The sequence below is a fragment of the Oncorhynchus nerka genome, linkage group LG19 (assembly GCF_034236695.1).
Source record: "Oncorhynchus nerka isolate Pitt River linkage group LG19, Oner_Uvic_2.0, whole genome shotgun sequence".
Lineage (NCBI taxonomy): Eukaryota > Metazoa > Chordata > Actinopteri > Salmoniformes > Salmonidae > Oncorhynchus > Oncorhynchus nerka.
The window spans coordinates 15,636,503-15,653,496 of NC_088414.1; the positions used below are offsets into that span (position 1 = coordinate 15,636,503).

The 16,994-nt window shown below is 40.7% G+C and overlaps 1 protein-coding gene across 1 annotated transcript; it reads left to right on the forward strand.

Moving 5' to 3' along the window:
- Positions 1-1,239: 1,239 nt before the first annotated feature.
- On the forward strand, positions 1,240-3,001 carry LOC115147001 (forkhead box protein D1-like). The gene has a single exon (XM_029688990.2). It carries the CDS (start codon positions 1,518-1,520, stop codon positions 2,541-2,543), a length of 1,026 nt encoding a protein of 341 aa, XP_029544850.1. The 5' UTR covers positions 1,240-1,517; the 3' UTR covers positions 2,544-3,001.
- The last annotated feature ends 13,993 nt before the right edge of the window (positions 3,002-16,994 follow it).

Sequence of the window (16,994 nt, forward strand, 5' to 3'; positions counted from 1 at the left end):
GTCTCCGAGTTGTTTAAAGGGGGTTCTTTAGAATGAATCGTGTAACCATAGCCTATCATTTAAAATTAATTGGTGAGCAGGAACATTTTAGAAATCATAACGTATTATCCTACTTCTCGTGCCTATACTTCTAGTGCAAAGGCAATGAAAAGGAACACCACAATGGGGAAGATGTTTTGAACTATCAGTTCCGTTTTACAATATAATTATGAGTTATATATTCTCTAGGCCTATATATTTCAAATTAATTAATCAAAAAGCATCATATAAGCCTATGTTGGTGTAGTTTCAAAATGTATTAGCTGGTGCTGTGCATAAAGCAATTACGCACGTGTAGCCCACATTCAGATTGTAAAGCTTTTAGAGATATGCTCGACACACTCTTTTGCTAGAGCCGTATTACGCAAGAAAGTTTCACACTGTTACATGCAGGCAATTACAATATATTACAGCAGATAACATGATCGAGATAACCCAAATAACGGATTTTGTACCATGCGTAAACATCACGATCTCATCAAAACATTATAGAAACTCATCAAAACAGATGTATTCGATTTTCTTTCCATATTATCTTGAACATCTTCATTCAGTGCTATAAAGTATGTGCATGGGAAGATAGAGGCCCTTATTTTTCGAGCTGCTCGCATGCTCTGCGTGACCCGTGACTGATGCAAGTTAACAGCTGACTCTTTTCCATTACAAATGGCTCGCGGATAATCTAGATAACTACCGGATCACGCAAACTATGATGCGTGGAGAGTGGGACATGAAATTCCGTCTGTAATCATTTATTTTAAAAACGCTGATAATTTAGTTTGATGTAGGCTATAAATCATTAATTAATCTGAACCATTACTTTTTAATGGTGAAATGGAAATAAAATGCCATAACTGTATACATAGGCTTACTTCTTTCAAGCATAAAATCCCACTATCATGTTAGAGCTTTTTATCACAATAAATTATTATCTAAAGGGGATAGTCCTGCATTGGCTTTGTTCTGCATGCAACCTTAGGCTGCATGCAGAAATGAAAGCTGAAATGAAATCTTTAGATGAACCATATGTGTAGCCTATACCAAGATGACCACCACAAGAGAACCAAACTTTTTAAATCGTCCACAGTTCTTTTTCAAATACAATGTTTTGCTTTTTCCCCCCTCTATTCATTTGCCTTGGTGACGTTCCTTCGCCATGTGATCAGAGCACTGGTATAAAGCGCGATGGAAGATCCGCCCTCTTTAGGATTCAGGTTCGGCCTTTTTCAGGTCCTTTAAACACACTTCAAACTACCATCCGAATGGTGCACTACTGAAAAACGAAAAAAATCCCTAAAACACATGAAAGTGCTTGGAAAAAGGGACATCTCTTACCGCCGGCGTGCTCCTCTCATCCCCTCATATGAGTTGTCTTGAAAGAGGGCAGAGTAGCACGGGCAGCATCTCCTCTTCCTATCCGCCGTAGCTTCTGGGAGCGCACAGCACAGTGCAGCGCTCTGCATAACCAGCCGTGAGCCATGACTCTGAGCTCCGAGATGTCGGATGCCTCCATCCTTTCGGAAGAGACCGACATCGACGTGGTCGGCGAAGGGGAGGATGGGGACAGCCAGACGCGCTCCTACGTAGACGAGGTGGCGCAGATGCACGATGATCTCCTGGCTGGCTCCCCGCCATGCCTAGACATCTCCTCGTCCCGGGATCCGTACAAACCAGCCAGTAAGAACATCCTGGTGAAGCCCCCATACTCCTACATCGCCTTAATCACCATGTCCATTCTCCAGAGCCCCAAGAAGCGGCTCACCCTCAGCGAGATCTGTGATTTCATCAGCAACCGTTTCCCGTACTACCGGGAAAAATTCCCCGCGTGGCAGAACTCAATCCGACACAATTTGTCACTAAACGACTGTTTCGTCAAGATACCGAGGGAACCCGGAAACCCCGGGAAGGGGAACTACTGGACCCTAGATCCAGAGTCTGCCGATATGTTCGACAACGGTAGCTTTCTGAGACGACGGAAACGCTTCAAACGACAGCAGCAGCAGGACTTGCTGCGGGAGCATAACAGTTTTATCCCCGCTGCTGCGTACGGCTATGGACCTTATGGCTGCGGCTACGGTATCCAGCTGCAGTCCTACCACACACACTCTGCGCTTTTCGCGTTTCAGCAGCAGCAACAGTCCAGGCATTCACACACTGGGACCATTATCTCGGCACCGTCCTTGCCCACCTCCAGTGACTTAGCGAGGAGCAGGTTCTTACCCCAGCTCAGTCCCAGCCTGGTTTCACCCATACACACTGCAACTGCAGCCAAATCCAGTTCGCCTGTCCAGCGCTCTACCTTCTCCATAGAGAGTATCATTGGGAGTTCGCTGAGCCCTGCGCACAATCACTGTGCTTCGCGGACTTCTACTGTTGTTCCAATGTTATCCTCTTCCCTCGCGCCACAGTCGCCCAACCAGCCGCTGAGTATGCACCCAGGAACTGTTTTACACATGGTCGAGAACTTTCCCAACATAATTCTGAACGGTACTAGTGGCTGTTAATTTCTATAAACTAACTTCCAAGTTTTCAAGAAACACAAACAAAAACGCCCCCTCTTTGAAGGTAGGATTATTTTTGTATGTTTTTTGGTAACACGCAGCTGAATGATGGACATTAACACTATTCGTGCCAATTCATTCTGTAAAAAAATATTAGGCTATATTTATGTTAATACAATTTTAGTGTCAATCTAATTTTCTCTCCACGAACTTTCATTGTTTATGAAGTGATTCATTTAAGTCTAGGGCGTCTCAGGATATCGACTAAATGAAAGGTTATACATGATCACGTCTCAAACAATGTATATTGTGTCAAACACACACATGTTTTTTAGTTTGGCTTTTTTTTTTTTACTGTTTTGATTTGTGCTCTGTATTTAAAAGACACAAAGATGAAGGTCATTCATTTATATGCAGTGTGTGCTTATTTCAGTAATAAAACATTGTACATTCTTTGGCAAGTATTGTATAATCGGAGTGTGATATTTTTTACACGGTTTGTTTTTCAATGAGAATAAATATTGTTTTACAAAAAAAGACATTTTCCTTGAAAGTAATTTTTTGAGTAAGTAATAATCTAGCAATTAGCCAAATGAAGGCCCACAGTAGATCACGTGCGTGAAGTTTTGTTGTTTTAAAAATACCTATAATTTTCATTTTTGTTAAGAATCCTATTCCCAAAAAGTAAAAGACAATGTAGGCTATTAGCCTACAGTGGAACCTGTAAAAATAGGACTGAACAACAGTGCACATAATACTAATATCAATACTACTAGGCTTCTACTTTTAGAATAATAAATTGATAGGCCTATTATAACTACTCGACTGCTGCCGTTTATAATAATACGACTTACTACTACTAATAATAATATATATACATCTAGGAATAGCTGTTACAATTACCCATGGACATTGTTAGTTGGTTCCCATATACAAAGCAACAACAGAGTGTTACTTCTCTTCCAACTTTTACTAGTGGTTCAGCACAAATACTGAAAGAGATGAGTGCGAATCAGCTGCAAGAACATTATTCTTACATTAAATAATAATTCACTTTCAGTGTAACATTGCCCAAACTAGAACCATTACTTTCAACAGGCCCTGGGGTGCAGTATCAACTTCACACCTATAGACCTAAATAAGAAACGTCAATGTTCTATACTGTGTGTGTGTGTATGTGTGTGTGTGTGTGTGACTTTTAGAACATGTGCAATTCTACGATTAACATTCTGAATCAATATTTGTTCAAGTTTTTCAACATTTATCTTTATGCACAAAAGCAGCCAAAGTTTAGGCCTCTTCTGAGCGGCCTATGTGTGTGACTGTAATTCCATGCTCCATGCACGGGCTAGATGATAAACCTTGGTCCTACAAGTCCATTTACCCTCTCATACATTTATCCTCGTAATTACTCGTGGTGGACAGGGCGGTGTCACGGGGGTGACAAAGACTGTATTTTGCAGGACGATGATTATCACGGGTGATCAGAGGCAGCTGGCTCGGACTCTTGAGTAAACACTCCTCCTCGACCGTTTCATAATCTCCTCATAGGCCTACATGTCACAGTTGCCATGAGAGAGCGAGATGTATTGGCCAGAGAGGCTATAGCCTACTCCTTCACATCCATAGCACACAGCTTTAGTATACAGACATGCGCCATGTCGAGGCTTTTTATTTTTTTAAAGCAACTAAGATGATTTAATGATAATTAGGAGACATGAGCACAACGTATTTATCCTGCAATTATGCCTCATTAAATATTAGGCCTAACCCTGAATTCCTAGTAGAAGAAGATCATTGAGCCACTGTTCACAATTATGAGCCTATGGATAATAATAGTATCATGATGTTTAGGTTTTGGCTATATGATCTTAATTGGGATGATGCTAAAACGAAAGACCAGCATCTCTACTAAATATGCCAGTCAATATTCAAAGCAGGTGTTTGTGGTGGTGTTTTTTAGGCCGATATACTCACAACATCAATTGTGTGGCATGATGGGCGGGCGACAAGCGAAGAGAAAGGTCTCCTCTCCCTGTCTCTGATGGAAGGACCACTGTTTGGAGAGTGTGATCCATCCGTGACTACAAATGCGCATCCCCGTTGCCCGGCCGCGTGTTATGGCGCCAAGACGCAGAGGAAATACGTGTAGTAGAGCTAGATCCACTCCGCGCAGCGCACTGCTCAGAGACAGTTCACTAGGCCACCGGAGGACAGCAGCATGCGTGATGATGTAACACGCAAGCCAGACAGCCAATGCAGAGTGAGAGAGAGAGAGAGACTGAGCCATGGCACTACACTCACACAACCCCGGGTCGCGACCTGCTTATTGGAGGCTTAAGTCACATATTTTATTGTGCTAAATTATACAAATAATTCGTAAAAAGGGCCAAGCAGGTGCGGGAACATAACTAATTCTTACCACTGCCATTTCACATGCGATAAATATATGCAGGTGGAGCCGCCCGACAGACTGAAATATATGCTTTTCATTGGCTGTAAAATGAGTCAATTTACTTTTTATTACAGGTAAATATGGCTATGCAATGCCATACAAACTCAGAGTGGGAAAATTAAAGAAATTGCCCATATAGCCCTGAAATTGTTAATATAGTACATGTATACAGGTGTGTTAATGTGTGCCACAACTATGATTTTATTACTTTGCAATGTAAATCTTTTCACCCCACGGGCCACGTGCGTAATAATGACCTTGTTTGAAATAGCCATATCATCTTGTAAATGTTGCGTGTTTTCATCACACACACACACACACACACACACACACACACACACACACACACACACACACACACACACACACACACACACACACACACACACACACACACACACACACACACACTGTCCCCATAATATAATGGATTTCAGGATACCTTCAGCAATGTAGTCTATGTTTTATTTTATAAACATGGGCTTAAATACACAAATATATATTCCACTTTTATTGGAATTCAGAAAATATCTCACTTTTTGTTAGTCTTTGTATAACTGAAAACAATTGGTTTGTAGGCCCACAGGTTCTGAAAATTAGAGAGAGCCTGTGCGGCCTAACCAGGCCTAAAGCATAGCCTACCTTTGAACATCGTTGGATTGTTATGAAGTGAGACTAAAATGGTGAACGAAAATTAGTTCAAGAATAGAATAGATTACAAATACCTGAAAAACACGAAAGGTCTGGAGAAAAGTCTATACGCAATGACACTGCAGACATTAGACATATTTTTTTAATTTGGATTTTTTATTTCACCTTTATTTAACCATGTAGGCCAGTTGAGAACAAGTTATCATTTACAACTGCGACCTGGCAAAGATAAAGCAAAGCTGTGCAACAAAAACAATAACACGGAGTCACACATAAACAAACGTACAGCAAATCAACTCACCGGTGTAAAAAGTAGGCTACTACATTCAAAAAGCCACATAGGACACAAGCCAATACAATGCTAAAAATACATAGGCCTACATGAATGGAATGGATACATATGTATTTATGCTGAATCGTTTGGAATTTGTGTCATTATTTCCTACACATTTTGTTTCGCAATTGCCATTCTATTGGTCTTTATTAGGCCTAGCTGTGTTATGCCTATCAGTGTTCGGATGTCAATCTATTTTACCAAGTTGTGTGTCATGCAATAGGACTTCCTCTTTCCACCAAACCTAATATAGACCATCAGTCACTCTGCCCACAAAAGTAGAGTGAAGTACAGCCTACAGCCTACCCACAAATAGAAAATTAGATCAAATGCATGTCTAAAACGAACAGGAGTTATTTTCTCCCCACCATCTCATGAATAATTTGTTGATCTGTCTGTATGCATGTGCACGAAACGCCACTAGCCTACTTTTTCATTTTCTTTCATCCATAAAAGTATGATGCGAATAAATACATCTGCTAGTGGATTGATTACTTGATCCATTTATGTCATATTTTATGTTTTGTGTGGACCCCACCGAAGTGTACCTGCTGCTTGAGCAACAGCTAATGGGGATCATAATAAAATACAACAAGAAAATAATAGGATTCACACTGAACTAACTCCCTTTTACCTTTATAAAACACGTCACAACCGAAAATGCTTACACCTCAATCAATAAATCAACTTAATTTTATAGGCTTAAGTCCCTTTTACAGTTTTCATAAAGTGCTTTAGAGGGGCAATCTACAGTTGCTACCTCCATTTTTTAACTTTTAAATTAATGACATATCCATTGATTGTTAAAGAATATACCTTGTAAATTCCTCATGAGCCTAGTTCTAACGTCACACCCCATCAGAACCTCACAAATAACCTTGTTTTACTCTAATGTTTCTAAACATTGTAAATGTAAGCAAACGCTGTAGCTGTCTATGAATTTGAGAGTGGTTGCATTTCTTCAGGCACTCCCTCAGTTTTTTTTTCGAAACAGAGGGTATCTGCTTTGTTATTGCTTCAACTGCGGATTGGCCTTTAAAGATACCCAGCCTAAAATGTATAAATTATGCTAAATTGATGTTAATAACTTGGGTAAGTGATCACAAGAGTTACCACACATCTGCATGATCTTAATTACCTGCTTTTTCCTGTTGATATGGCCGGGGTGCTTGGTTAGGTAGGACTTCTATGTTTATAGCCTGGTTGTTCTGTGTTGTTATTACACCTGCACGGCATAACTGATCAGTTTTTATTTATTTATTGCCATGCTTCGATATAAACCCTGTTGGCTTTCTTAGGTGATTTACCCTTTCTACAAAGTTTAGCCAGACATAGGCCTATTCACTTTGACAATGTTTGACGTTAGAATCATTATATTCTCACCCTAATTTATACGAATGTTGACCAAAGTAAAAGTAGACTAACTTGATAACTGAATTATTTTTAAATTAATCTGTCCAGTTTAATTTTCTAATTTTCAAATAAAATATTAAGCTACAGCAGCGATTGAGTAGAAATCTCAAAAGATAGTAAAATGTCGACTTAGCTTTCTGTCGATTTGCCGAAAGGCTATTGTATAATTAGCATAGCATTTATATTAAAAAAATTGTGAGAGAGTGTGTTTGATGATAGATGTCAGAAAGTGAACCTAAAGGCTACAATAAAATAAGTTGAAGTCAGACAGAAAATAAGAAGGAACGTTTATAGTTATAGGCCTAGTTAGGTGACTGAGCGGTAAACAAGCGCTTCTCATAAAATGTCACGGATCATGTTGGCATCAGCCTCCTTGAGCGTGACTGAAGCTCTGCAGTTAACAGTTTATCGTTGGCGGGTCACACAGGTCATGAGGAACGGGGTTACAACCAAAACACTCATAGCTCACAAAGCAACCCGAAGGCGCTGATAGTGCAACGTGTATGATCACAGACACTAGACTAGAGAATGAGCAAAGTTAGTTTTCGTTAACCCTAAATTCAATTCAGGAACAAAGGCATTTATTCAAAGTAGGTTATTTTAATCCTACTTCATTTCAAATAAATGTTACTGTAAAACATGCATGCATAGCCTAACCTCACATTTAGCCAGTCCATTGAAAACAAAAGTTCTGCATTATGGACTAATGCTGTGCAGATGAAAATACAACAAAGAGGTTTACAAAGACAAATGATTGATGAACAACCACGAGACAAAAGTCAAACTATCTCAAGTAAAATCCACCTTCTGGACTCAGTGTGTGTAAAAGTTGTGTGCTGAATGGGCTCAGTGGGGTACACACATTCACAGAGTATTTTACTATTGCATGAGATATCAAGCTATATATTTCCAATTAGAAGAGTGGTAGCCTACACATTCCAGAATGGGTGGTTGCGCTTCAGTACATTCGGAAAGTATACATATTTTTCCCCCCTCATCAATCTACACATAATGACAAAGTGAAAACAGGTTTTTAGACATATTTGCAAATCTATTATAAATTTTAAAAAACAGAAAAACCTTATTTGCATAAGTATTCAGACCCTTTGCTATGAAACTCGAAATTGAGCTCAAGTGCATCCTGTTTCCATTGATCATCCTTGAGATGTTTCCACAACTTGATTGGAGTCCACCTGTGGTAACTTCAATTGATTGGACATGATTTGGAAAGGCACACACCTGTCTATATAAGGTCCCCCATTTAACAGTGCATGTCAGAGCAAAAACTGAGTCATTAGGTCAAAAATTTGTTTTTACAGCTCCAAGACAGGATTGTGTTGAGGCACAGATCAGGGGAAGGGTACCAAAACATTTCCGCAGCATTGAAGGTCCCCAAGAACAGAGTGGCCTCCATCATTCTTAAATGGAAGAAGTTTGGAACCAGTTTAAATGGAAGAAGTCTGGAACCAGTTTGGAACCACGCAAAACTGAGCAATCGGGGGAGAAGGCCCTTGGTCACAAAGGTGACCAAGAACCCGATGGTCACTCTGACAGATCTCCAGAGTTCTTCTTTGGAGATGGGAGAACCTTGTAGAAGGACAGCCAACTCTGCAGCACTCCACCAATCAGGTCTTTATGGTATAGTATCCTGACGGAAACCACTCCTCAGTAAAAGGCACATGACAGCCCACTTGGTGTTTGACAAAAGGCACCTAAAGGACTCTCAGACCATGAGAAACAAGATTCTCTTGTCTGATGAAACCAAGATTGAACTCTTTGGCCTGAATGCCAAGCGTCACATCTGGAGGACACCAGGCACCACTCATCAACTGGCCAATACCATCCCTACGGTGAAGCATGGTGGTGGCAGCATCATGCTCGGGGGATGTCTTTCAGCGGCAGGGACTGGGAGACTAGTCAGGATGGAGGAAAAGATTAACTCTGCAAACTACAGAGAGATCCTTGATGAAAAGCTGCTCCACAGCGCTCAGGACCTCAGACAGGGGCGAAGGTTCACCTTCCAACAGGACAATGACCCTAAGCACACAGCCAAGACAATACAGGAGTGGCTTCGGGACAAGTCTCTGAATGTCCTTGAGTGGCCCAGCCAGAGCTCGGACTTGAACCCTGAAAATAGCTGTGCCGCGACGCTCCCCATTCAACCTAACAGAGCTTGAGAGGAACTGCAGAGAAGAATGAGAAAAACTCCCCAAATACAGGTGTGCCAAGACTTGAGGCTGTAATCGCTGCCAAAGGGGTTTCAACAAAGTACTGAGTAAAGGGTCTGAGTATTTATGTAAACGTGATATTTCCTTATTTTTTTAACCTGATTTTGTGGGCATTGTGTGTAGAGAAAAACAACAACAATTGAATCAATTTTAGAACAAGACTGTAACATAAGAAAATGTGGAAAAAGTGAAGGGGTCTGAATACTTTCCGAATCCACTGTGTATGGAACATTTGGGGCCTAGGGGTTCACCCTCAGATCCTTAGTCGCCTGATGTCTCAGACTCTGGCCTCATCTTTGCACCTCCAGTACCACCACAAAGATAACACTGTCTCAATAACTTTGACTCCAACATTGTGATAATATAGCACTATACTGGATGTGATAAAAGCAATGTTATGGTTTTTTATTGTCAATGCTAGTGCTTAGCTCATGATATTTCAGTTGAATGTTTCGAATTATATTTCCAAATTCATCCTTGTGTGTATGGATAGACAATATAGTTTAAACCTGTTTTGAAAAGTTTGTATTTTAAATGACATGTGGTGCTCCAAATTCTTGACTTGTATAGTAACTTAGTTTATTTGAGACATAAACCTTGAATGTCATTTTCACAACTACATTTGCTCTAATGTACACCGATACTACAGTAACTACATCCATAATCTATAAAGAATTCATTACAGATCCATAAACAACAAATAGACATGACGTCAAAGTGTATTTTCCATCCACAGTTCCATCTGACTATTAGATGCATTGTAAAATACGTTGTAAACTTTTAGTGGTGCTCTGCAGTGCATAACTATTACATCATTTATATTTAGTGCTCACGGGTGTGTTATGTATGCTTTACGTAGATTAATTAATGTAAATCTCTACCAAATAAACACGAGGAAAAATTAATATTTGGAGTCAGTGTGTAAGCCTTTCTCCTTCCATCCACTCTCCTCATAGAGTTAATCAATCATTTGTGAATTATAGCTTTTAAGAGAAAGTTCTTGGTTGGTCTGACACTTGAGCCAGGGGGAAAAAATCATATTTTATGTACATGGTTTGAATCAATGGTTTCTATTACTTTCCATACTTCTAATTTCCATAGTTTCTAACTCTCCCTAATACTAAAAAGCACAAAACCTCATCAGTCTCTACTGCAACAGTCAAGAAACATTCCTCGACAAATATTGAACTATAAAACACGTGTTTTTCACAGATGTACACTTGTGTCACATTCATACAGGTGTCCAAAGATTACTATTACACTAAAACTAAAACTCTAATTCAAAACCATCATCTAGAGTCACGACAACGACCAGAATCAAAACCTCCCTGAGTAAGGCAAAAAATATCAAAATAAGTTGTTGCTCAGTGTTGATTGGAATGGAACATCATCTGAAAGTATGTTGGCTCTTCTCAGTGCATCGCAATTCCTGTTATAATGATTCTAATTAGAGAAACATGTAGAAATGTGTACTCTGTTTAACATGATTTGTTGCATTGTGTTTTTTCGTTGGAGTGAAGAAAAAGCATTCTGTGTGTGTGTGTTAGTGTGTGTGCGCATTCTTGCCTCCGTGCGTGTGTGTACAAAATCTAAAATACACCGGGAAAAGAGAGGAGAGAAGGGGGAGGCAAAGAGAGAAAGGAGAAAAAGCTGAAAAAGAGAGGGGGAGTGAGAAAGAGAGGAACGAGAGGAGTAAAAAGGAGGGAATACCTCCCAGGGAGGCGTAGAATCCCCCCATCTGCTATTCAGCGTATAGAACACTCCCTACCCTTATCCCCTCTCTCAAAAAGGAGCTCCGCTTTCCGCCCCATTAAAACGTTTAGAAAAAAAATGCCACCCCTGAATACTAGTCTAATTAGAGTACCCAGAGCTGCAAGGGCCCAGCTACACAAGAGGAGTCTGAGGCTCTGGGATGGATTCTTCCATTTCCCTTTTGTGGAACCCATCTTTTTTTGGTGTTCTTTTTTGCTCTTTGTTCTTTCACGTTCCGACTCTCTTTCTTGCTCTCTTTCTCCGTATTCTCTCTATTCGTTGTGTGTATAGAGAGCAGGAATGAGGAATCCTACTACAACCGAACAGACCTTTCATCCTAGAGATAACGTTACTTTTGATCTGGGAGACAGGTCCAGATGGACTATGAAAATATGAATGGTGTCGGTCTCCATGAGGCTGCCCAGGATACCATCACTGGCCGTTTGGGGGGTCAGTGAAGAGTAAGGTGTTTATTTTGAGAAGTATGAATAGAATGGAATGACTACAAAAACAAAGAATTGTGATATTGTTGCTTTTCTTCTCCCAGGACCCTCTCTCTGGTGTGATCTGAGTCATGGGTTGAGTTCCTGCTCAACTATATTGCAGACACGTGGATAGGTGTAACCACTTCTAACCACATCATATGATATAGCAATCTGATGCACAGGCTTGCGTCCCAAAATGGCACCCTATAGCACGCCAATTGGGTCTCAGTCCAAATGCTTTGTTATATAGAGGCAGGCTGCTTTGAGTAACGCATTATAAACACTATTCGATGTCTGGCTTAATAAACTTAATCCCATACCCTCATACACTATACACAGGGTTGGCCTTTATTGATAATAACCCAAAACTGTTGTGATTAAAGAACATTTTAATCCTAAAAACAAATCTCCCTAGATTTCACATAATGGAGAGATATCATGGTGAGAGAGATAGAGGGAGGGAGAGAGAGAAGAAAAGATGTACAGTTATATCAACAACTCGCTGAGCGAGACGGTGAGAGAGAGTAGGGGAAGCTGAGAGAGAGAGAGAGAGAGAGAGAGAGAGAGAGAGAGAGAGAGAGAGAGAGAGAGAAAGAAAGAAAGAAAGAAAGAAAGAAAGAAAGAAAGAAAGAAAGAAAGAAAGAAAGAAAGGAGAGAGATAGTGAGAAAGAAAGAAAGAGAGAGAGATGTAGTGTTTGATGATAGGATGAAAGGTTGTAGCAGTCTGGCACGGGGCCTGGTTCTGTTTCTGGTTCCTCCAGACAGGCCCTGGTCTAAAGTAATGCACTTCATAATGAATAGGGTGCCATTTTGGACACAGGCACCCTACTGAGCACACATTGGTTGAATCAACGTTGTTTCCACATCATTTCAAGGAAATGACGTTGCACAAGCGTGGAATAGAAGTTGAATTGACGTCTGTGCCCAGTAGGACGGCCTTCACTGACTCCCCACGTAATCCACGCCACCACCTCCATCGCATCCATAATTTATTTTGATGAAGAGTTTGAGTTTGGGAGTAGGGGTTATTATTCCTACATCTTGGCTGTCTCACCTCGAGATGAACTTGTTCAATCTGAGATTCCGCTGCAGAATTATGTCTCTGCCTCTCACCGACCGACCGACCGCGCTTTCTTTCTTTTACTCTCCTTTTCTTTTTCTTTTTTCCCCTCTCCGTGCTTGTTTGCCTTGGCATGCTCAGTGCCCGTACAAACAACCCAGAGCCCATAGCCCTATCCATCAGGCTTGTGCAGAATGTGATGATAAAATAACAGGCGGGCTGAAACAAACCATTTGTTACAACTCACAGATTTATTATTCTGTCCACTTGAAACGAAGCACAGAGGTTAGCGAGGCATCTCCTACTTAAGCTACAACAATAAATATAACAAAAAATGTGTTGCCGCCATTTACGCGGTTCGGGCCCTCGCCACATGGAAAGTTCCGGAAAGTCTTGAGTCTTGGGTCCTAACTCTCGGTCACCATAAAGAGTCTTGAACCGATGCCAACCGCCAGCAGCTGTCTGTTGTCACAGCTAGCAGTGAACAGCTTTCCCTGGCGGTTTGCATCCAACACATCATTTAGCATCCCGTGTTCTCCCCAGTGCACACCCAGTCAGGGGGGTTCTGGCAGAAGGTGTAGCCGCTGTAGCTGGTGGACTGGAGTGGCTGGCTACCAGTCTGGGACCTGGTTAGCTACATGCAACAACGCCACTGGGTTGTAAACACTTCATCAACCTCAAGCAGCCCGTTCATCATAGTGACACCTGCAGGTAATGCACACTGCCCAGTTACAGCGCAGCTCCTTTCAACCCCAGACCCTACTTCTACTATCCAGTACCCAAACACTGTCCAATATTAACAGAGGACTGCCAGAGATCTGACCAAACCCATTTAAACATAAAGCTAAGAAAACATATGCATCCATATAAATACACTTATGTCAAAGATCAAATATAATTTAATTTCATGATATGGTATCAGGTTCATGTACTATACGATGCATTAAATATATATTTACTGGATCAACATATATTCATGGGAAAAGATATAGGCTCACATAATTATGTTGTTTGGGAATATTGTGTGTGTGACTGTTTGTTTGTGTGTGCGTAGACTCAGTGGGGAAAGTTCATGTTTGAAGTTTCTACCTGCTGTCTCTGTTCTATGTGATCTTTTCCCTCTCTCTCCATGGCGACGCCCCTGTCACTCAAAAAGCAACAACAACAAAAAACATCAACATTGGAAGCCACCCATGAAGACACTCTCTCCTCTCTCTTAATGTTTCCCCCTAACTAGCTTTGGTAGCACTTTATTTATAATTGTTTAGTAACAAGTTTATTCATCATTTATTAATCATTACTCAATTCATAAGATGTTTAAAATAGGTCTTTATAAATCATTCACTAATAATTAGTCAAGTCTTTTTGCATGGCCTCATCTAAAGTGTGGGCTAATTATATTTTATAAATACTTTAGAAATGTTGTGATTGACCAGTGTAATTTCTCACAGCAAGATGGACATGCCATTGGTAGACATTCCAGCAGAACATGATGCTCTGTGGTCTCAAAGCAACCTAGAACATATCATTGGTAAAAGAATAAGCACACAACGCAGGATGTTAAAGGAAATATATTGGATATTTCACAAACTGGAACTCCCAATTTCTAACACGTATGAACCCAGAACTTAATAACGCAGCTGACCAAATAACGCAAGATTTTAGTTCTGGGATAACCAAGATTAAACTGCTCTAAAGAGTGACTGCAATCCACACTTTAAAAGTTTATGTTAGCATTTTCAGACAAAAACGTTATTTTACTCAGCATAAAGTGTTTGAAGTTACACATCTCACTATTACAATAGTGTGACTGTTTTTGAATAAAATGTTAAATATACTGTACTTTCTTAAACGTACTCTGTATTGTGTGCTTATTGTTTAACTATTGATATGTTCTGGTACTGCTGGAATGTCTAACAATGGCATGTCCATCATTTTTTAGAATTTTCAATTGTCACTCAAAACATAAAGTAGTTATAAAGTATAAAAAGCCCAAACTTTAGATTAGGACACACAAAAATACTTAACTAATGATTAGTAAATTGTTTATAAGGACCTATATTAAACAACTTATTATATTATCTTATGACTCGTTATTAAATACTTTTAAAGTTGTTTATAAATGTGTGAATAACTGGGTTACAACAAATGCAGGAGAAATGATGAATAAATGATGAATAAACTATTTACTAATCCATTATACATGCTTTATTATGTAGAATTATCATAAAGTGCTAGCTTTCACTCCCTCTGTCTCACTGTCCCTGACTCTCTCTTTTCCCTCCCTAATTTCTCACTATCTCTCTTTCTCCCTCGTTCCCTGTCTCTCTCTCTCTCTCTCGCTCTCGCTGTCTCTCTTTCTCTCGCTCTCAGCCTCTTTGAGCCACAAAGTGTCTGCTGCAGATGCCCAGAGCCTCTAAAAGGACTAGCGAGACACCAGAGCTAAGCATTTAAGTGGGTAGATTCTGCTGCATACACCCCCGCCTCTATGCCTGTATGTTCCCAGTCTCCTGGAGGCATGCCCAAAACTCTCCCGACCCGGGGATCAGTATTTGAGAGACGTGGTGTTCTCATAGCGGTAGATCGACACCACAATTAGATCCAGAGGCTTTGTGATACACACAAGACCCCTGTCCCAGGGCCCACCCCTCTGCCAAAAAGTGAGCCACATCAGAGGCAGCACCACGACCTTCTGTAACACATTAGAAGGGCTTGGGGCTTTGATATTCTGCAAGATACTGATCTTAGACCATAGGTTATGTATGGGGTTTTCGAGGTGGGAATCCCTCAGAACTATGTGTGCTTCAATGTTACGCCGGTTGATGATGTATGACGGGCTAAGAGCTGCTATGTGAACTGGGTGACATTCTTTAAAGCCCTGTAAAAGAACTTCTTGATCTACAATAAAGATTACCCCAAAATCTGACAGTTCTTTGCACTGTGAAAGAATAGGCATTCTAAGTGATAATCGGATTTCAGAGAGGCTATTTATTACATTGATCCATTTTCTTAAATTATTGTAACACCAGTTATTTAAGCTGTGTGTGTGTGTGTGTGTGTGTGCGCGCATGCTTTTGATGTCTCTTAGATTGACAGATCCAATAAGCCCTGAAATAGAGCAAGCAAACATTGACAAGTTAGTGTAGTTTTGCTGTATTTCATTCCACAAATCATGGACTTAAAAAGTGTGGCACTTTTGTTTAGTCCTTTCATTTTTTCATTAGTTAATTCATTAACTAATTCAATCATGTGCTTACCATATGTTGAGTAAGCTGCTGTAACTTCTGTAAAAGCTCAAATTCAGTCGCCAGCACTTCTGTGGTAATATGAAGATTGACTCAAATCAAGGAAGTTCTCTTTCCTTCTCCCCATCTGCCTCTCCCTCCCTCTGTCTACCCGTTCTTCCATCCCTCTCTCTTCCCCTCCTGAGGTTGGATACAATAATACCCAAAAATCATATACCTAGTGTGCAACATCAACATTGACTCTCTCAAAGGTCAGAAAGAATACCTTAAAACAACATAGTGTTTCCTATAGAAGGAGGCAGGCTGAAAGCACCCTTTTCTTTGGGAGCAGAACACAGACAGACACACACACAAACACACACAGCTCATCTCTCGTTCCGTCACAAAGCCCATGCAGAAAGCGTTTAACCAGAGAAGTCTCAACAAAGTGGAAAAAGATGCTGTTTGATTTGATACTTCCTCGGTGGTAGGAACTTCCTGTGCCCCGTCACAACTGTGTAGGGGGGGAGTGTAAGGAGGGTCCCTGTGCTTTGGGGAGGTCAGGGCAGCATATATTGAGCGGATCCCTGTTGGAGATGTGAGGTTGTTTCATGGTCCCATGGTGGTGGTAACTGGATATATCAGGCACATGTAACACATGCAGGGCACACTGGGCTGTAGCTAGTGAGCTGCTGGGGTTCCAGTGTGTGTGTGTCACAGGAGGTTTGTGGCACCTTAATTGGGAAGAACGGGCTCGTGGTAACAGCTGGAGTGGAATAGGTGGAATGGTATCAAATACATAAACACATGGTTTCCATGTGTTTGACGCCATTCCATTTACTCCGTTCCAGA